The sequence below is a fragment of the Chrysemys picta genome, chromosome 2 (assembly GCF_011386835.1).
Source record: "Chrysemys picta bellii isolate R12L10 chromosome 2, ASM1138683v2, whole genome shotgun sequence".
Lineage (NCBI taxonomy): Eukaryota > Metazoa > Chordata > Testudines > Emydidae > Chrysemys > Chrysemys picta.
Window position 1 is genome coordinate 245,238,776 of NC_088792.1, and position 22,110 is coordinate 245,260,885.

Here is a 22,110-nt window from a genome sequence, read left to right on the forward strand (position 1 = left end):
AATGACTGAATATGAATCCAAAAATCCACAAGAGATGATTTTCTTCATTTTGATTTTGTAATGTTGCTTACGCGTTTAGAGTACTTGGTTGTGTGCACTGTGCTTAGCTATATGTTGGGTATCCATGGGAGTTTGTTACAGAGATGAACCACCTGCATGAACATTGCATAATACAAGTGGGAGTTAAGGCAATCTTTATTTATATGCCTCAACTGACGATTCTCTGCATTTTTCATGATTGTGTTGGGATTTGAATCTGAGCAACCTTAGCATACACTTTTCTGTTTGGGGAAACAGATACCTAGAAAGGGCCAGTTTAAAATAAAAAATGAATAGAGGAATTCAATTTCTTAGTGAGGTAGTAAAATCTACATTGGGAATAAAATGTATGCCCCTTGAACTAAAACAAATTACTTTCTAAAACAAAAATAGCACCATCTGACAATATGAAAAATGCCCTCCCCCCCCCCCAAAAAAAAGAATTTCCGTGAACATACCTTTTCTTTGGAGCTGCCTGGAAGTAATATTTAATGGAGTTAGACTCTTGCTGTGAAGCTCTCTCTCTATTTCTATTAACTCCTAAAATTTTAGAGGGTGAGAGGGGTTGACTTTTTTGGTCAACCACAAGCGTTCTATGCATCCTGGGTAATACCGTCCCTGTATTTACACTGCCACTAGTGCTGGGAGTCTCCTTTACACTGGTTATATTCTGTGAATACATTTTGACTCTTCGATCCATTTTGGGAGTTTTCTCTGTCTTCTCTCCGCTTATCTCCATACTACACAAAAGGGAGGAAAAAATACTAAGTAAAAATACAGGCAATCATTGTAGAAACAGCATACACATTACAGAGCACCACAGTAATGCAGCTGTACCTGTGGTATACAACGAACACTTATGGAAACTATATAAATTAATATTAATACCTGCTATGAATAGATGATCTAGATAATTATGAAATTGCTTTAGAATTCTGAACATGGTTAAAAGAGCCAATCAGATCTGCTGCATCACCAATTGCATCTTCTAGTGTCAAACCTGATGCCCCCATCTGGCTTTCTTGTTGTACCCTATCACTTCAAGGCAGAAGTTGGACCACTGTGGATAGCGACCACAGTTTACTTTTGCAAGTTAGGGAGTGCCGCCTCAAATGCTGAGCCCCACTGACTATGGCAAGTCTATAACTGGCTCAAATTTCCTCTGACATGGTAATAGCCTTATTTATAGACATCAACTTAGGAAACTATTTCAAGGTGTACTTTACCATGGTTCTTCTGGTTCTGTGTCAGCTACATATGCTCTATCACTTGTAGTAACAGGCATTATGGACTCATCTACAGTTGAACTCTGAGAAAGGGTTGGATGCAGAATAGCTGATCCTGGACTAACTGGCTGTTTAGCTGCAAGTTGAACATATGGAACAATTAAAAAGTTAGCATTCTTCCTGTGGCTCTGTGTATTTATAAGCCATTATTACAGTACTATTACTGTTAACTGATTTTAATTATAAATCCACACAGATTCAATAGTTAACATACAACTCCAGGCAGTGTGCTGCTTGCCTGGAGCTAGAATTCAGGATGTGACGGAGTGTCTGCGGAGACTGATCAAGCCCTCGGACTGCTACCCCTTCCTACTTCTCCTCGTGGGCATCAATGATACTGCCAAAAATGACCTTCAGCAGGTCACTGCAGACAACGTGGCTCTGGGAAGAAGGTTAAAGGAGTTTGAGGCACAAGTCGTCCATCCTCCCTGTTGAAGGAAAAGGCCCAGGTAGGGACCATCGAATTGTGGAAGAAAATGCGCGGTTACGCAGGTGGTATCGGAGAGAGGGCTTTGGATTCTTTGACCATGTGATGTTGTTCCAGGAAGAAGGAGTGCTAGGAAGAGATGGGATCCACCTAACAAAGGAAGGGAAGAGCATCTTTGCAGGCAGGCTTGCTAACCTACTGAGGAGGGCTTTACACTAGGTTCACCAGGGGATGGTGACCTAAGCCCAGAGATAAGTGGGGAAGTGGGATACCAGGAGGAAACACAAGGAGGAAGGTGCAACAGGATAGGTCTCCTGATTCACACTGAGAAAGTAGAACAATCGACTAGATATCTTAGGTGCCTGTACACGAATGCAAGAAGCCTGGGAAACAAGCAGGAAGAACTGGAAGTCCTGCACAGTCAAGGAAATATGATGTGATAGGAATAACAGCAACTTAGTGGTGTAACTCAGATGACTGGAGCACTGTCATGGATGGGTATAAAATGTTCAGGAAGGATAGGTGGGGGAGAAAAGGTGGAGGAGTTGCACTGTATGTAAGAGCTCAGTATGATTGCTCAGAGCTCCAGTATGAAACTGGAGAAAAGCCTGTTGAGAATCTCTGGGTTACATTTAGAAGCGAGAGCAACAAGGGTAATGTTGTGATGGGCATCTCCTATAGACCACCAGACCAGGAGGATGAGGTAGACGAGGCTTTCTTCGGACAGCTAACAGAAGTTTCCAGATCACAGGCCCCGGTTTTCATGGGGGACTTCAATCACCCTGACATCTGTTGGGAGAACAATACAGCAGTGCACAGACAATCCAGGAAGTTTTTGGAGAGTGTTGGTGACAATTTCCTGGTACAAGTGCTGGAGGAACCATGTAGGGGCCATGCTCCTTTTGACCTGCTGCTCACAAACAGGGAAGAATTGGTAGGGGAAGTAGAAGTGGGTGGCAACCTGGGCAGCAGTGACCATGAGATGGTCGAGTTCAGGATCTTGACAAAAGGAAGAAAGGAGAGCAGCAGAATACAAACCCTGGACTTCAGAAAAGCAGACTGACTCCTGCAGGGAACTGATGGGCAGGATCTCCCGGGAGGCTAACATGAGGGAGGGAAAGGAGTCCAGGAGAGCTGGCTGTATTTTAAAGAATCCTTATTGAGGTTGCAGGAACAAATCATCCCGATGTGTAGAAAGAATAGTAAATATGTCAGGTAACCAGCTTGGCTTAACAGTGAAATCCTTGCTGATCTTAAATCCAAAAAAGCAGCTTACAAGAAGTGGAAGCTTGGACAAATGACCAGGGAGGAGTACAAAAATATTGCTCAGGCATGCAGGAGTGAAATCAGGAAGGCCAAATCACAATTGGAGTTGCAGCTAGCAAGGGATGTGAAGAGTAACAAAAAGGGTTTCTACAGGTATGTTAGCAACAAGAAGGTGGTCAGGGAAAGTGTGGGAACCTTACTGAATGGGGGAGGCAACCTAGTGACAGATGATGTGGAAAAAGCTGAAGTCCTAAATGCTTTTTTGCCTTGGTCTTCACAGACAAGATCAGCTCCCAGACTGCTGAGAGGAGGTGAGAACCCCTCAGTGGTGAAAAAACAGGTTAAGGACTATCTAGAAAAGCTGGACATGCACAAGTCCATGGGTCCAGATCTAATGCATCTGAGGGTGCTGAGGGAGTTGGCTGATGTGATTGCAGAGCCATTGGCCATTATCTTTGAAAACTCATGGTGATCGGGGGAGGTCCCGGACGATTGGAAAAAGGCAAATATAGTACCCAGCTTTAAAAAAGGGAAGGAGAATCTGGGGAACTATAGACTGCTCAGCCTCCCCTCACCTCAGTCCCTGGAAAAATCATGGAGCAGGTCCTCAAGGAATCCATTCTGAAGCACTTGGAGAAGAGGAAGGTGATCAGGAACAGTCAACCAGGATTCACCAAGGGCAAGTCATGCCTGACCAACCTGATTGCCTTCTATGATTCCTCTGTGGATATGGGGAAAGCGGTGGATGTGATATATCTTGACTTTAACAAAGTTTTTGATACAATCTCCAACAGTATTCCTGCTAGCAAGTTAAAAAAGTATGGATTGGATGAATGGACTATCAGGTGGATGGAAAGCTGGCTAGATCGTCGGACTCAACGGGTAGTGATCAATGGCTCGATGTCTAGTTGGCAGTCGGTATCAAGAGGAGTTTCCCAGGGGCCGGTCCTGGGGCTGGTTTTGTTCAACATCTTCATTAATGATCTGGATGATAGGATGGATTGCACCCTCAGCAAGCTCGCGGATGACACTAAGCTTGCGGGGAGAGGAAGATACACTGGAGGGTAGGGATAGGGTCCAGAGGGACCTAGACAAATTGGAGGATTGGGCCAAAAGAAATATGATGAGGTTCAACAAGGACAAGTGCAGAGTCCTGCACTTAGGATGGAAGAATCCCATGCACTGCTATAGGCTGGGGACCAACTGGCTAAGCGTCTGTTCTGCAGAAAAGGACCTGGGGATTACAGTGCACGAGAAGCTGGATATGAGTCAACAGTGTGCGCTTGTTGCCAAGAAGGTTAATGGCATATTGGGCTGCATTAATAGGAGCACTGCCAGCAGATCGAGGGAAGTGATTATTCCCCTCTATTTTGTACTGGTGAGGCCACATCTGGAGTATTGCATCCAGTTTTGGGCCCCCCACTACAGAAAGGATGTGGACAAATTGGAGAGAGTCCAGCGGAGAGCAATGACAATGATTAGGGGGCTGGGGCACATGACTTGCAAGGAGAGGCTGAGGGAACCGGGCTTATTTAGTCTGCAGAAGAGAAGAGTGAGGGGAGATTTGATAGCAGCCTTCAACTACCTGAAGAGGGGTTCCAAAGAGGATGGAGCTAGGCTGTTCTCAGTGCTGGCAGATGACAGAACAAGGAGCAATGGTCTCAAGTTGCAGTGCGGGAGGTCTAGGTTGTATATTAGGAAAAACTATTTCACTAAGTGAAAGCACTGGAATGGGTTACCTAGAGAGGTGGTGAAATCTCATCCTTCGAGCAAATGACAGAAATCACACTGATTTCAGTGGGAATAGGATTTCACCCTCACCCTTCAGCCTCGTTGCCTGAATGCACTCAAAACATACACCAGTGACCCAGAAATACCTACCATTTTAGGACTTACTGTTTAATTCAAAAACTACATAGACTAGCATGTAATTTAAACCTGTAAATATAGCTTAGGTTATTAATATAATACAAAACACATACTATTTTAATCCCTTAAACCACGTCCCAAACTTGATGCCCTACCCCCCACCCCTCCCAAAAAAACAAACGTTTGGAAAACAGGAAAAACCTATGATCGGTTGGCATAGATTTAGATTCTTACTGCATTAGTGAATACAATGCAATATACTAGAGTATAAACTGGTTCAAAAAATAATTAGGTAAATTCATGGAGGATAGGTCCCTCAATGGCTATTAGCTAAGATGGTCAGAGATGCAACTTCACACTCTGGGTGTCCCTAAACCTCCAATTGCCAAAAGCATGTGGTACTGGCGACTGTCAGAGACAGGATACTGGGCTAGATGGACCACTGATCTGACCCAGCATGGCTGTTCTTATGCTAATGCTTGGAAACAAAACACCAAAAACCAAACCTGTGAAGTCTAGACCTTTCCCTATTACATTTTCAGGCCAACTAAACTATTACTGTTCTGAATTTTTATTTTAGTTTTTTAAAAAGATTGATGCAAATAAGGAACTGCATTATAAACCCATTCATTTCTTATTATTTTTATTCTTTTTACTTTCTACTGTTCATCCTTCATCTGCTTTGCACTACTGTTCTCATTCCAAGGGTGCAGGATAGCATGGAATAAGCAGATTACATATATATTGTTCCTGTGTGCCATTTAAAAATGTGGATTTCAAAACATTCTTTTAATACGTTTTTGTATATTCACTGCACAATATATCTGATTTTAAGTCAGTGTCTGCTTTTTTCTTTACATCTATAAATATGATAATCTTTGGTGCAAAAATTACAAAAACATTAAAGCATAAAATACTACATGGAAAAAATAAAAGAACATTTATTTTAAAAACAAATATAGGCCTGAAAAGAAAATGGCCAATAGGTATTACTTGACCCTTTTGTATACAAAGACATATGTTGCCTCCTTTGCTTAAACTAAGATAATCAGCCATGACTAAGACTCCTAGGTTCTATGGTAATACAAATAATAAATACTACTAACAAAATATACACACACACACACACACACCCCTCTCCTTCCCCTCCCCCCGCAGAGTAACAAAGTTTATAAAATTACGTATGCCAGGCTGGTTTTGAGGGTTACAATATCTTTCCATAGATATGAAGATAACTGCTAATCCAATTTCTGCTTCTGGAATGGTTCTGAGATTCTTGCTATTAAAAATAAAACACTGTTTTAGAAAATTAAGTACCAAAGATCAGCAGCTTTTATATTCAAATACTCTGTTCTTTTATCCAAACATGTGCTTCTCAAAAACATGTTCAAAGATGGAGTAGCAAATGGCAGCAATCCCATCATACAGTACAAAATGCTTCATGCACCAACAGCAGGCTTAAGGGAAAAAATCGTAACATATGAGCCTTGCAGGTGAGAACTTCAATGTCCCATTGCCACTGCAGGTCCATTTTTAGTCCTAGTAATCTTGACAGTGCCCCTTTCCCTTCCTGTCCTCAGTTCAGATCTGGACACTTAGCCAAACTAAGGTGCTTCCCATAAAGTGTGCTCTAATTCACTGGGGAGGAGGAGAGTAGAAAAATAATATGAAAGACAAGTGCTTCTGACGCGATCTGACTTCTATGGAGGCACCTCTCTTCCATGCACACAGCCTCCTGTGAAACAAAACAGGTTCTCTGGTTTTCTTTCTTACGTGGATGATCTGTGGGCCTAAATACTATTAACCTATTAGGTTTGTTAAAATTCTTTTTTTTTTATCATTATTACCAATGTGAACCTCTATAAAAACATAGGTTTCAGAGTAGCAGTCGTGTTAGTCTGTATCCGCAAAAAGAACAGGAGTACCTGTGGCACCTTAGAGACTAACAAATTTATTAGAGCATAAGCTTTCGTGGGCTACAGCCCACTTCTTCGGATGCGTATAGAAAGGAACATATATTGAGGAGATATATATACACACATACAGAGAGCATGAACAGGTAGGAGTTGTCTTACCAACTCTGAGAGGCCAATTAAGTAAGAGAAAAAAAAACTTTTGAAGTGATAATTAAGATAGCCCAGTACAGACAGTTTGATAAGAAGTGTGAGAATATTTACAAGGGGAGATAGATTCAATGTTTGTAATGGCTAAGCCATTCCCAGTCCTTATTCAATCCTAAATTGATTGTATCTAGTTTGCATATCAATTCCAGCTCAGCAGTCTCTCATTGGAGTCTGTTTTGGAAGTTTTTCTGTTGTAAAATAGCCACCCGCAGGTCTGCCATTGAATGACCAGACAGGTTAAAGTGGTCTCCCACTGGTTTTTGAGTATTATGATTCCTGATGTCAGATTTGTGTCCATTAATTTTTTTGCGTAGAGACTGTCCGGTATGGCCAATGTACATGGCAGAGGGGCATTGCTGGCACATGACGGCATATATCACATTGGTAGATGTGCAGGTGAACGAGCCCCTGATGATATGGCTGATGTGATTAGGTCCTATGATGATGTCACTTGAATAGATATGTGGACAGAGTTGGCATCGGGCTTTGTTACAAGGATAGGTTCCTGGGTCAGTGTTTTTGTTCAGTGATGTGTGGTTGCTGGTGAGTATTTGCTTTAGGTTGGGGGGTTGTCTGTAAGCGAGGACAGGTCTGTCTCCCAAGATCTGTGAGAGTAAAGGATCATCTTTCAGGATAGGTTGTAGATCTTTGATGATGCACTGATGAGGTTTTAGTTGGGGGCTGAAGGTGACAGCTAGTGGTGTTCTGTTATTTTCTTTGTTGGGCCTGTCTTGTAGGAGGTGACTTCTGGGTACTCTCTGTATCTGGGTATATATATCTCCTCAATATACGTTCCATTCTATATGCATCCGAAGAAGTGGGCTGTAGCCCACGAAAGCTTATGCTCTAATAAATTTGTTAGTCTCTAAGGTGCCACAAGTACTCCTGTTCTTTTTATAAAAACATAGGACAGACCCTGCTCCTGTGATCTTATTTGTATTCCGTAAGAGTTTATTTTGAAAGTAGTTCCTATTCATCTGTTGAGAAATGCACTTGTGTCTATTTAACCAATAGATTTTCTCTCCTATTTTTCACAATCCTTTTATTCATAGCTTTTTTTTTTATTTATTTAAATGATAGAACAAGAAAGGACTTGACTTTCCTTTTTATATTGTAGACAGCAAACAGTTGGTCAAGGGAAAAAGTAAACTGACACTTTAACCGAACAAAGTCCAATTAATTGTGATTCATTTGGATGTTCTTAGACAAAATTCTCTAAGACGACACAATCCTTCCCTCCCCCCAAAATTTTAGTCAATATTTCATTAAATTATTCTAAGACTCTTGAGCAATATAGACACCCTCTCCAAAAAAATCCCATCTTTAATCCGTACACAAAGAACTAATCCAAATTACTGCTAAAATTTTCTGAAATTTCTATTAAAGTAAAAGAATCTATTTCACCTTTGTAACACGGTGATAATGGAATCAATCCAATTTCTCACTGAGTCAGACATTGGGACCTGCGAGTTAGTTAATCCTGCATCAATGACACAAACTTCAGGAGCTAACAGTAAAGAAGTTTCTTTTATTCTCTCTGGCAACAGTTTTGCTTCTCCCCCTCCAAGAATAATTGCTGGACTCAGTTTCTTATGCTAAAAATCAAGAAAGAAAATGCAATTTAATGAACAGATTAAATTTAGTCAGATCCATTAGTATTCTTTTTACTGAAGCAACAATAATATTGAATAATATCAGAACCCATTCTAGAATCAGAACTATATTAATTTGAGGAAATCTAAACCCCGTTAGAAATTTTCTGATGAAGAATTTTGTTGGAAAATGCCTGATCATCAAACCCACATTGTCTTGAGAAAATGGTTCAGTTTGACAAACAATCAGCCCTGGGAGCCAGCTGGCCTGGGAACTCTGAAGCACCGGGGTTCCCAGTCCTGAGGCAGTGGGCATGGCCAGTCTGCCCTGGAGCTGCAGACCCCGAGGGTACATCTACACAGGGATAAGAGACCCATGGCACAGCTGAAGCTGCCCAGGTCATCTGACTCAGGCTCATGGGGCTAAAAATTGATGCGTAGACATTTGGGTTTGGGCTGCCAACATCTACACAGCGATTTTTTAGCCCCGGAATCCAAGCCCAAGTCAGCTGACCCAGGTCAGCTGCCAAGTTTTTTATCCCCCTGTAGACATACTCTGGGAGACCTGGCAGCTACTGACTGAAATGGACACTCCTGTCAGTTTCACCACTGCTAGTGAATAAAACCCAACAGCAGTGTTGCAACTGTCAAGAATGTTCGTTTCAGTCAGCAGCTGCCACGTCCCAGGGAACATGCCATGTTTCAGAAATACCATGTGACAGCGTTCCCAAAATGAATTTTCTTCTGGAGCTTGTTAGTGAGAGAACAAAACCAAATTTCAAAATTTGCAATTTCTCGCAAATTGGAAATCCTGAGTTTCAGCCAGCTCTAAGTAAAATGCACATGTGCTACTCCTGGGGGTATTCTGTAGCAAATAAATAAAAATTCTGCACACATTTTAAAATTCTGCAAAATTCTGTAAATTTTATTTGTTGAAATAACACTACATAATCACACCAGTTTCTATTATTTTGGTAATTTATTTCAAAATACCTGTCAGCAAGTATGTCTGTAACAATACAGACACACACAAAAATTCCCCCAGGAGTAGAGAGTTAAAGAAACCCCTATGACAACATAGTTCCTATTTCTCTGCCCCTCCCACCCCCTACCTGCTCCCCGTCCCCCTGAGCCCAGCCGGGAGCCCAGACACCCACAACCCCTTCCCCCCAGAGCGCAGCCATGGTGCCCCCTCCAATCAATACACCCAAACACCCTCCCCACCCCAGAGCCCAGACAGCGCCCTCCTCCCCCCCCCCGACCCCGAGCCCAGCTGTGGCCCTCCCATCCCAGGGATCCAGAGGGAAAAAACAGCCTGATGCTTGGTCCCAGGCTTGCATGGAGTTTCCTGCACACTGCTGTCTCCTTCCCTTAGGGTATGCTGGGAACTGCAGTTGCCAGGAACCCTCTAGCTCCCTCCCCCCGGCAGTGTCGTCTGTGTGCAAGCTGGGCTCTGCTGGGTCCAGCAGCCCCTAATGGTGGCCAGCAACACTGCAGCCCATTTCAGTGGGGGGAAAGAAATTCTGCGTGCATGTTAATTTCTGCAAAATTCTGCATTGCGCAGTGGCGCAGAATTCCCCCAGGAGCAACGTGCTTACATACACGAGCTTATACTACCAGTGCAAGTGATTATTCAAATCTCTATTAAGCATGTTTGGCATCAGAGAGACAATATCAAAAGAGACCATTGCAAGTTTTCTGATTCCTGCCCACCTCCCCGCCAGTTGCCATCATGTCAGTATTTCTCTCATTAGACCTTGTCTCAAACTGGGCTCTGATCCTGTAAAAAGTTCTGAAAATGCAGACTTTTCTTTCCTGTGCAGAATTCAGTTATTTCAGTGGGAATCCACATGGGGTAATGATCTGCACTTGCAGATTCCTTTGCAGGACTTGGGCCTCTGACTCTAAGATCCTGAGGGAAGAGGCAGGGTCTTATGTCTGTAAAGTCCCATGAACATTTATATTTCTCATTTGTTTAAAAAAGTAAGAGGCACACATATACAATAGCACAGGTAGGCAACATCTAGGCGCAATTAAGATACTCTTTAAACTCTCTCGCCCAGTTTTGCAATCCAAGACCAAAGAATTAGTTTTTTGCACCCAACCGAAGGCATTTTTAGTGACCAACCTAAATGGAATAGGTTAACCCTACTCTTCACGTACAGATTTCAGCTGTGTGTGTATTCAACTAAAACTGTTAAAAAACGCAGCTTTTTATCCAGGCTTCTGCAAGCAGAGAGCCCTCTCTTTAAACAGAGACTGTCCAGTAGATCATATGGGCAAAGTTGATATAGTTTTAGGATACTCCACAGCCGATAAGCTTGATATAAAACTGCACAAGCACAATTGTTTTTCTATACTCAGAGGATTGTGGACTTTCAGAGCATACCAATTGGAATCAGACATTCGTGGATAATTTCCGTAGGTGAAGGGAGATGACTCAATGTTTTAAACAAAAGTGAGTAAAAGATACAGATTGAAGGGCTGAGGTCCAATTTCTGTTGATGGGTTAAGACAACGTCTCCGAATCAAGATCAAGTTCCACGGATGCTTGAACATCTGTGGCAGGCCCCCACAAAAGTTTCACTCCCTATTACATATCTTCTGAATGAGTGCAGTTTCAATACACTATCAACATACAAGATGTTACATTTGAATTCTAATTGGTGCATTTTTACAAACAAAACTAATTTAATACGTTTTCTGTTTCAAAGTATCTTTTAAATACTTTGATCAATACTGTCTTTACATCTTTGCAACCCAGAGACCAGTTACCTGTTTAGCACTTAGGAACAGAAAGGTTTTGCCTCTGAAGATAATTTTTCTTTCATGACGCATAGACAGATCCAATTTTTCAGGGCCAATAGCAGGCTCATCAACTGGAGGATAAAAACTACAATGAGGGGGGAAACAAAGTTATAAAATTCAGATTAATATGTTTTATGCAGCTTTTACTGCAATTTATTTCTACTTTGTTTATTTCAAAAGAAATCTTTGAAGGCAGGACGTCAAAATATATTGTAATTCTTTACTGCTGTTATAACTACTTATAAAATGGGGAAAGGAGGGACTGGATCTTTCAAGGGATTTATAACAGTATATGGAGCCTCTCATTTCTGGATCAGTGATTTGAGGCAGAGATTTTCAAATTCAATGGAGTTGGGCATCTCTCTCTCTCTCAGGCTCCTTTGATAATCCTTACCTAAATCTGGCACAGGTCAACTGTGACCTAGAGTCATTACCATCAGTAATGACTTGGTGGTCTAAGTGCCAGTTCTACTGAAGTGATAACCACATCATAAAAACTATCACCATGACAGATACCTTATTGACAATCTCAGCAGAAGCCCATGTCTCAAGCATCCCTGCACAACCTACTCACTACTACAAGTGGTCCTTCTAAACAGGGATAAGGTACATGTATTAGAAGAGATGAAAAACATGTACTAACTCTGACTGTGCTACATATCTTTAAACAGCAATATGTGCATACACAGACAGACACACACACACACTTTTTCATCAAGCGAAACAAAGAGAAGGTTATTCACCCTGTGTAGTAACTGAGGTTCTTTGAGATGGGTGTCCACATGGGTGCTCCACTTTAGGTGAATCTGCGCCCTTTCCCTTGTAATCAAAGATTTTTAGTAGCAGCGCCTGGTTGGGTCACACATGTGCTGTCCCCATCTCGTGCCACCTCTGGCAGTTACATAGCATTGTGCGACCAACCCCCACTTCTCTATCACAGTTTCTAGCATAAAAACTCTAAAGTAGAGGGGTGGGTAGTGGAGCACCCACAGGGACAACCATCTCGAAGAACCTCAGTTACTGCACAGCATGAGTAACCTTCTCTTTTTCAAAGAGTGTCCATGGGGGTTGCTCCACTTTAGGTGACTGTAGAGCAGTGCCCCTCTCTGGAAGGGAGGGGCTTCGGGGTTGCAATCTGGGCGGATGATAAAACTGCAAGGCCCAGTATAGCATCTGATGTCGAGTCCAGCTATACGACATAGTGTTGTGTGAATGTATGGGCAGAGGCCCAAGTTGCTACTCTGCAGATGTCCACAATGGGCACATTGTTGAGGAAGGCTATCAATGTAGAGAAAGCTCTGGTGGAGTGTTTGTGGGTCTGCAGCGGAGTTTGTATTTGTTGATGGCGATAGCAAAAGCCAGTGCAGCCGGAGATCCATTTTGACAGCCTTTGGATATGGAGTCTCCCTTAGATCGTTCCATGATGGAAAGGGATAACTTTGGTGATTTTCTAAAAGACTTTGTCCTTTCAATGTAAAATGCTAGCATCCTTTGGATGCCCAGGGTATGAAGCATTGCTTCTTGTTCCCATGAGGTTTTGGGAAGAATGATGGGATATGGATGGGTTGATTCAAATGGAATGACTAAACTATTTTAGGTAGAAACTTGGGGTGTGGGTCATATGGTAAATTTGTGAAAAATATTGAGTATGGGGGATGTGCCATGAGGGTCCCAGTTCTCCCACTCTTTGGGCGGATGTGATAATGTGTCATTAATTTATAATGACTAGGAAGGCATGGAAAGGTGGAGAAGTGAGCCCGTCACCAGGGTTCAAAAGGGGGCCCCATAAGGCATCGCAGCACCAGACTGAGTTCCCATGATGGAGTGGGGGGCTCGTACTTCAGGGTAGAAGTGGCAGAGACCACTGAGAAAACCTTTGGTGGTAGGGTGGGCGAAGATCGAGAAGTCGTCCTCTTGGTGGCGGAATCCTGTGAGTGCCGCAAGGTATACTCTCACCCAACTCAACCAAAGACCTGATTTCTTAAGTTCTAGTACATAATCCAATACCAGAGGTAGAGGAAAGGTAGTTGCCATTGTTTGACTGTTCTGGCACCATGTATGAAATCTTTTCCATTTGTGAAGGTAGGTATATTGTGTAGTAGACCTTCTGCTGTTTAAAAGGAAGTCCCTTACCTCCTCTGAATAGGTCATTTCACGGTCTTGGAACCATGGAGTAGCCATGTCTTCAGGTGGAGTCTTGCTAGGTTCGGGTGGTAAACTTGCCCGCATCCTGAGACAGGAGATGAGGTAGAAGTGGAGTGCATGGTGGGTACAAAGTGATCTTCAGGAGGTAAGGAAACCATATTTGTCTGGACTATATGGAAGCCATTAAGATGACTTTGGAGTTGTCAGTCCTTACCATGTGTATGATCCTGGCTAGGAGAAGGATCGGGGGAAAAGCATACAGTAGATGTGTATCCCATTTGTGGAGACAGGCATCAACAAGAGAACGGGTCCCAGTCCTGCTCTGGAGCAGAAGTATGGGCTCATGGTGTTTTGTTGCAAAGTGGTCTATAGTTGGGAACCCCCAGCATCTGAATAAGTTCAGCAGTACCCTGATGTTCATTTCCCTCTCATGGTCTTGTGAAAAGGTTCTGCTCAATGCATCTGCTATGGTGTTTTGGCATTCTGGTAGGTAGGAGGCTGAGATGTTGATGTTGTGGCAGATGCCTCAATACATTGCATCGCTTCTGTGCATAGGAAGTACGACCATGCCCTTCCTTGGCATTTTGTATAAAACATACAAGCGACGTTGTCCATCAGCACCTTTATGGAATTGTCTCTGATTATGCGTAGGAAGCGTGAGCATGCATTGCACACTACTCGCAGCTCAAGTGGATTTATGTGTAATGTTGCTTCCAATGGGGACCAACACCCTTTGTTCATGTGCCCCCCAACCTAGCAGAGAGGCATCTGTTGTAAGTATCATTGAGGGAGGGGTGGGGGCATGCGAAGGGAACTCCTGTACAGATATTGTGTGATTGAGGCCACCAGTGTAGACAGTTTTTTTAATTTGCTTGGCATTGTAAGAAGCTTGTTTGTGTGTGGAATATATACTGTCCTGAGCCAGCCTGGCAGGCATCACATGTGCAGTCTGGCGTGCTTGACAACAAATGTGATTGCTGACATACGGCCTCATAGTCAGAGGCAGGTCCTGGCCAATGTCTATGTGATGGCTTGCATTATAGTATTAGGTTGACTAGTGGTAAATCTGTGCCGGGGCAGACATGCTATAGATTCCAGAGAATCGAGGTAGGCCCCAATGAACTCCAATCTCTGCACAGATGTTGACTTTTGTTGGTGTGACGTTATTGACATGAATTGTGACCATATAGATCATTGTTGCAACCAAGGTCCTATAGTTGCACTAAATCATGTACAAAGGAGGTCAAATAAGATGTCTACGAAAAGGTTATGATTTGCCAGTTATGATTACGCTATCTGTATGCAGGTAATCTCTGCTTATAAGGGCAGGGGCGCAGTGGAGCACCCATGTGGACACCAATCTCAAAGAACCTCAGTTACTACACAGAGTGAATAACCTTCTCTTTGTTTTGCTTTCCTGGCATGAGCCTTGAGATTGTGGCAGTGGGAGCACTTTTGTGCTATGTGTGTACCGCCAAGACAGCAGACACAATGTGAGTACCCGTCAGACACCAGGATTGAGGACTGGCAACGTTTAAAACCCAGGGAGCTGGGAATGCCCCTTAGAATAGTGTTTCTCCCGTGAAGGAGGGTAACTAATAAGAACAGGTACTTATACTAAGGGATTTCCTAATAACTGAAACTTAAATTCCTAAGTTACGAGAAATGTTAAGAATAAACAGGGAAGAGGTAGGGTAGTAAACTAACTACTAATTAACTAATTAGTATTCAAAAGTTAAGATAGGCTAAAGATAAATCTCAGAGGTGCTGCCAAATGCTCCATCTCAAGCAGAGGGTGGTAGAGAAGGAACTGGGGGGAGGAGGGAGGCAAGGGGGTCCCAAAACACTATGTAACTGCCAGAGTTGGCACGAGACGGGAGAGCATGTCTGTGATGCAACCAGGCACTGCTACTGAAAATCTCAGATTACAAGCACAGGGGTGCAGATTCACCTAAAGCGGAGCACCGACAGGGACACTTCTTGAAGAACTACCCATTTCCCCTGTTCTGGCTGGTGATAAAAGATGTTTCTCACATTAACATGTAGAGCAGAAAAACAGTTTTCCAGTGGCTTAATGGATAAACCGGATTCAACATATTTATTTTACAGAGTCCACCGGAATACTAGTACAGACAGACACGACTACTGCCCCCAAAATCTACAATTTAGGCCCAAATCCTGAAAACATTTTAGCTTGTGCTCAACTTTAAGCACAAGTTGTCCTATTGTCTTCAGTATGACTACTCACGTGCTTCCAGTATAAGCACCAAAACATAGATATTTGCAGCATCAAGGCCTCATATCAGAGAATGACAGAACAAAGCACAGAATAATCAATAAGTTATTCCACATATGCATGTGCACAGCATGGTGAAGTAGATTTGGGTTTATATTCTACTCAAATGTCATTTCTTGAGAGCCCCATATTAGAAGAGAGAGTTTAGAATTGATATGAATCAGGAGTAGTAGGTTTGCAGAACATATTAGCCAAGTGTAGCACAGAACACAACTAACTGAACAGAGACAGAATTTAGTAGAGTAATGGACTTGGTGGGGGTACTATCCTGTTTTCCTGCCATTAGCTGGAATTTACAAAGAAAGTGAGGTGGGTGGCAAATTTTCATCTTCAGGTAAGACACATGAGTTGACTAATGAACTGGGATTTTTAATTACAAGTCAGTTTTGGGGTTTTCCCCTTCCCTTTTAGCCTGAATTACTCCTGGGGGAATTCTGCACCACTGCACGCATGCAGAATCCAGGTTCCCCACAGATTTCTTTGCTTCCCTACAGAAAAATAACTGTCTGACAGAGAAGCAAAGGGAAGCTGCAAGGGCAGTCACATGCCCCTCCCCAGCACTGCAGGGATGTTGTTTTTGGCGCTCAGAGCTCCTGGCAAAGAGCTAAATCACTGCTGGGGGGCCGGGGGGGGGGCTATGCCCCGGCTGGTGGCCCCTACCTTCTATCGGGCTCAGCGGCTAATCCCAGCTTGGTTGGGGAAATTGGGACTTGCTCTTCCCCTGAAAGGAGCAGCCAAGGTCAGGTCAGATCCACTCCCAAAAACCTCCCCTGCATGCAGAAAGCTCCGCACACACCCCATACTTCCTGCCCCCATCACTCCTCAGCCACAGGGGAAGAGGTCACTGTATGGGAGTTGCTCCCCCACCGACTCCCCATGCATCTGGACCCCCATGTGACACCCTGGCATTCCAATATTCACCACTGTCATGTAATTAGGATATGTTTTATACAAAGTATACCTTATTAGGTATCATTCTAAAAGTTTTGATCTGCTACACAGTAATATCTCATTGGATTGTATGTGCTATCATCATATGTGAAGTTATGAAGTTTGTCTACATATGTGTTACTGAAACATGTTGTGAGGTTGAAAACACCCACAAGTAGCCTTTCAGGTACAACAGTAAAAAGGCCAAACAATGTTAATGTCTTATTGAGGAAATCCACACTGCACACAAGGATTACCCCAGGAACTGTGTAGAATAGAAACCTCTCAGAGATAGGTTTCAGGGTGGTAGCCGTGTTGGGCTGTATCAGCAAAACCAATGAGGAGTCCTTGTGGCACCTTAGAGACTAACAAACTGATTAAGTGGGTTCTAGCCCACGAAAGCTTATGCCCAAATAAATTTTTTAGTCTCTAAGGTGCCACAAGGACTCCTCATTCTCTCAGAGATAGCACCACACAATGGGAACGGTTTGACCCACGTCACAGCAAAAGAGCTTTCCAGCAAGTGAGAAGAAGATATAAAAGGGGGAAATGACATCATGATGGTACCTAACTCTCCCTACAATAACACACCTGGAAACACCTGAGGGGGAAGTGATGGTCCCAGGCTAAAGGGATTTCTAACCTGTGTATGACAACCTGGGAAACCCAAGCTGCAAAGCCAAGGCAACTTGTGCCTTAAGAGTCTGCCAGCCTGTTTATCACTCAGGATGCGAATTTGCTAATTCATATCCTACCTATCTAATATGTTAAGCTCAGTTTGCAGTTTTGTTTATTTACTAGGTAATCTGCTTTGATCTGTTTGCTATCACTTATAATCACTTAAAAAAATCTATCCTTTTGTAGTTAATAAACTCATTTTATGTTCTAATCCAAACCAGAGTGCGTTTGACTAAGGTGTCTGGGGAAAATCTCAGCTTGGTTACCACAAGTGTGCACGGTCCTCTTCACATTGAGGGAGAGGCGGATCGGGTGTTAAACCTATATCTTGGCCAGATATGACGAGGGAAGGCCAGTACTGCTCTGGGAGGTCCTAGGCTGGGAGGCTGGTGGTTAGAGAGCTTGCTTGTGACTGGGTGTGTCCCTACCTGTGTGAATGCTGATGAATGTGCAAGCTTGTCACAGCAGCACAGTGTGAGAGGGAGCCCAGGCTGGGGGTCAGAGGGCTCAGTAGTACCCCAGTTCCAGGTGGCACCATGGGGGAACCCATCACACCCCACCCCTGAACCCACACCACTCCTCGCTGAGCTTCCCACACTCGAACCCCCAACAAGCCCCATCCCACTGCATCTGGACTACCCCGATGAGCCCCCTTCACCTGGAACCCACACCACAGAGCCTGAACCAGCTGCACCTGGACCACCCAATCCAGCATGTCCCACTCCCCCAGCACCCAACCCCCCCCCCCACCTCCCCTGCTGAGCCCCAACCAGCTTCACCTGGACCCCCCTTCTGAGTCCCACTGCCCCTGCATCCAGATCCCCACACACCCAGACCCCTGACTGAGCCACCCACACCCAGATTGCCCCGCACAGAACCCTCTCACTCCCACCTGGGTCCCTCCACACTAAGCCCCTCCACATTTGCATCGTGCCAGGCTGAGCCTTCCTGCCCACACCTGGTACGGAGCAGGGCTCAAAGGTGTTTCTGGGGCAGACTCAGCCCTTGCACTGTGTCAGGGTAGAGTTTAGCCTCAACACCAAATCCGTGTCTTTGGGGGAAGGGGAGTGGGGAGGGGAGAAGGAGGGAATGACTCCAGGGTGCTGATAGACTCAGGCTTCTGGAACATTATGATTTTTCCTAGCCTAATGATCAGTGGAAAAGTGTTTCTCCCACAGGGCCTCTGGCACTGCCTAAGAACATTAGTTAAAATATACAGCCAAATCCCCCTCCTCTGCCTTTTTTTGAGGTGTAGGAAGGAAGCAGATATGATATTTGTGAAAATTAAAAGGAGTTTTTGGAGATTTAACACAAGCAGTTTCTAAGTAAGTTTATAATAGCTCCCTGAAAATTACATCTTAAGGATCATCCATTCTGAGATACTGTAATTATTTTAAATATAGATCTGGTTATTATATGAGCTGCCTCATCCTGCTTGATGCATAGGAATCTCTTTGAAAGTTAAATGATAGATACACTGCAGTGTCAATCATGTTTAGTGAAGTTCAGTTCCACTGGGGGGGCTTTAATAGTTAACAAAAATGTTAGGAAGAGAAAATATCCGTCAAATTCTATTTTAGGGAGCACTTAACGTTCAATTATATTGTCACCTTTTAGCACATCTGTAGTTAGAATGGTCATTATGCACTCTGATTTTCAGAAGCATATGCACTGGCAACACACATTAACAGTAGCTTTACAGCTAGATAATGGAGTACCATTAATGTACACTAATCACAGTTTACACTATCAATGGACTTTCTCTCATGTAACAACCAAGGGCTTGGCTACAGTTGTGAGTTAGAGTGCATTAAAGCATCCCTGGGCGCCCTAACTCATGACGCATCCACACGGGCAAGGCACGTAGAGCGCCCGGACTCCATGGCTAGAGCGCTCCTGGTAATCCACCTCAAGTGACCAGCCGTCAGACCCGCACTTTAAATTCTCTGGGAATTTTGAAAATCCCCTTCCTGTTTGCTCAGCAAGGTGTGGAGTGCTCTCAGCGAATCTTTCCATGCCTCCACGCGCCAAGCGATCCCCAGTATGGAGCAATGGCGAGGTGCTGGACCTCATCAGTATTTGGGGGGAGGAAGCTGTCCAGTCCCAGCTGCGCTCCAGCCATAGGAATTACGATACCTTCGGGCAGATATCAAGGGACACGATGGAAAGGGGTCATGACCGGGACGCACTGCAGTGCAGAGTTAAAGTGAAGGAGCTGCAGAATGCCTACGACAGCCCGCGAGGCAAACTGCTGCTCTGGTGCTGCCCCCACGACGGGCTGTTTCTACAAAGAGCTGGATGCAATACCTGGGGGCAACCCAACCTCCACTCAGAAGACCCCCATGGACACTTCAGAGCCCAGTTCAACAAGGCAGGAGAAGGAGGAAAGTGGGAGTGAGGGTGCTGAGGAGGTGGGAGACAGCCTGGCATCTCTAGATGCATGCAGCCAGGAGGAAGGTAGCCAGTCGCCACGGACGGTGCTTGGGGAAGAAAAAACACCAGAGGAGATGCCCGGTAAGCGGTTTTTATTTTGGGAAGGAAGTTGTTCAGTGCAGGCTCTTGGGGCAAGGAGGGTAAGGGCTGCATGCATGACTAGATGCGGAATAGGGCATTGATGTGCTCTCTCACATCGCAGTAATCAGCCTCAGTGATCTCTTCAAAGATCTCATGCAGAAGTTCGGCAGTCCACTTGCGCAGGTTCCTTGGCAGAGCTACTGTGCTCCTTGTCCCAGTAAGGCTAACATGTCAGCGCCATTGTGCCGTGACGGGTAGGGGGACCATTGCTGCACACAGGCAAGCTGCATATGGGCCAGGGTGGAAGCCGCATTATAGTAGAAGACCCTCCCTTGCTTCCCAGGTCACCCTCAGCAACGAGATATCTTCCAGGATGAACTCCTGTGGAAAATATGGGAACAGTGTTCAGTACAGGGGCCCCCTGCAGCTGTTGGCTCTCGCCAAGGCACAGAATCCTAGAGGACAGTACAGCCGTGAAACAATCAGTCCCCCTTGATCCTGTGCTTACTCACCATTTTGGGGCTCCTGTGGGTTATGTGCGCTCGCTTTGGGACAGGCAATTTCTGCTATTGTGTAGACTGTGCTTGTCTTAAGTACGGCCGAATCATTGCTCTGTCTGGTGTGAACAATGCTGCATCTGTTAAGTGTTGCATTTTGGCTTTACAGATGCAACCTTAAGATCCCAGGTATCCTTGTTATCAACAGCCGAAAGACTCCACAGAATCAGGAAGCGACCACATAGAAGCAAAGAGGACATGCTACATGAAGTAATGCAGCAGACCTTTAATGAAAATCAAAAAGCACAGGAGTGACAGAAGAATAAAAGGAGGGTCCGCCAGCAGAATGCACATCGCCGGCACCAAAGCACAGAGCGGCTGCTAAGTATCATGGAGCGCCAAGTGGACTCAATTCAGGCGCTCGTAGCAATGCAGGCAGAGCACTTCCGCACCGCTCCCCTCTCCACCCCACAGCCCTTGTCCCAAAACTCTTTCCCTTGTGCCCCCATGTCACCTCCAACCCACTTTCCCCAACATCCGGGTTCTTATCACCACCAGCTGCCTCCAACACCTGTAGCTTCGCCACTCAACCCTGCAAACTATGACCCATACCCACTGCACTCAACCCCCATCACCATGCATTTTAGCCAGCTTGAAGTGCAGCACTCATTGCACAGCACTCCAGACAGGAAGGCTCAGTATGATAACAGGACATATGCAAATCTGTGATTCTCCCATTCCCCTCCCCACCCCCTTGCCCTTTCTGTTTCCCAAGCAGTTGTGTTTCTTTTCAATAAACGAATTTTTTGGCTTTGAAAACATTCTTTATTATTGCATTAAGTAAAAGATACCTTAGCCCAGGAAAGAAACAAGCATTGCAAGTCAGAGTATCATACGTAGCAAACACAGATTCCTACTAACATTGGAACCACTGCACTCCAGTCCTGTGCAGGGCACCACCGGTGGCTTTCAGTCTCAAATTGCTCCCTCAAGGGATCCCTAATCCTTGCAGCCCCGCGCTGGGCCCCTCCAATAGCCCTGCTCTCTGGCTGTTCAAATTCAGCCTCCAGGTGTTGAACCTCCGAGGTCCATGCTTGACTGAATCTTTCACCCTTCCCTTCACAAATGTTATGGAGGGTACAGCACGCGGATATAACCGTGGGGATGTTGTCATCGGCCAGGTCCAGCTTCCCATACACAGTTATTCTGCACCGACTCAGCCTGTTGTTGAACCGCTCCTTGCTGCTGTCAAGGCTCCCTGTGTAGGGTTTCATGAGCCATGGCATTAAAGGGTAAGCGTGGTCTCCAAGGATCACAATGGGCATTTTGACTTCCCCTATGGTGATCTTCTGGTCTGGGAAGAAAGTCCCGGCTTGCAGCTTCCTAAACAGGCCTGTGTTCCAAAAGATGCATGCGTCATGTACCTTTCCGGACCAGCCTGCGTTAATGTCAATGAAACACCCCGGTGATCCACAAGCGCCTGGAGAACCATAGAGAAATACCCCTTCCGATTTATGTACTCGGAGACTAGGTGGGCTGGTGCCAGAATTGGAACATGCATCCCATCTATTGCCCCTCCGCAGTTAGGGAAACCCATTTGTGCAAAGCCAGCCACAATGTCATGCACGTTACCCAGAGTC

The 22,110-nt window shown here is 44.6% G+C and overlaps 1 protein-coding gene across 8 annotated transcripts in view; it reads right to left on the reverse strand.

Moving 5' to 3' along the window:
* Nucleotides 1-22,110, reverse strand: part of NBN (nibrin) — a 63,361-nt gene that overhangs the window by 17,268 nt on the left and 23,983 nt on the right. For 6 of the 8 annotated variants that reach the window (XM_065585875.1, XM_065585873.1, XM_065585879.1 and 3 more), the window contains 5 exons: nt 11,378-11,495; nt 8,415-8,605; nt 6,069-6,166; nt 1,266-1,401; nt 498-779 (listed from right to left, as the gene is read on the reverse strand). In XM_065585875.1, coding sequence (XP_065441947.1) covers nt 498-779; nt 1,266-1,401; nt 6,069-6,166; nt 8,415-8,605; nt 11,378-11,495 — 825 coding nt within the window. The remainder of the gene's footprint in view (nt 1-497; nt 780-1,265; nt 1,402-6,068; nt 6,167-8,414; nt 8,606-11,377; nt 11,496-22,110) is intronic. The other 2 variants (XM_065585872.1, XM_065585871.1) reach the window with 1 other exon arrangement.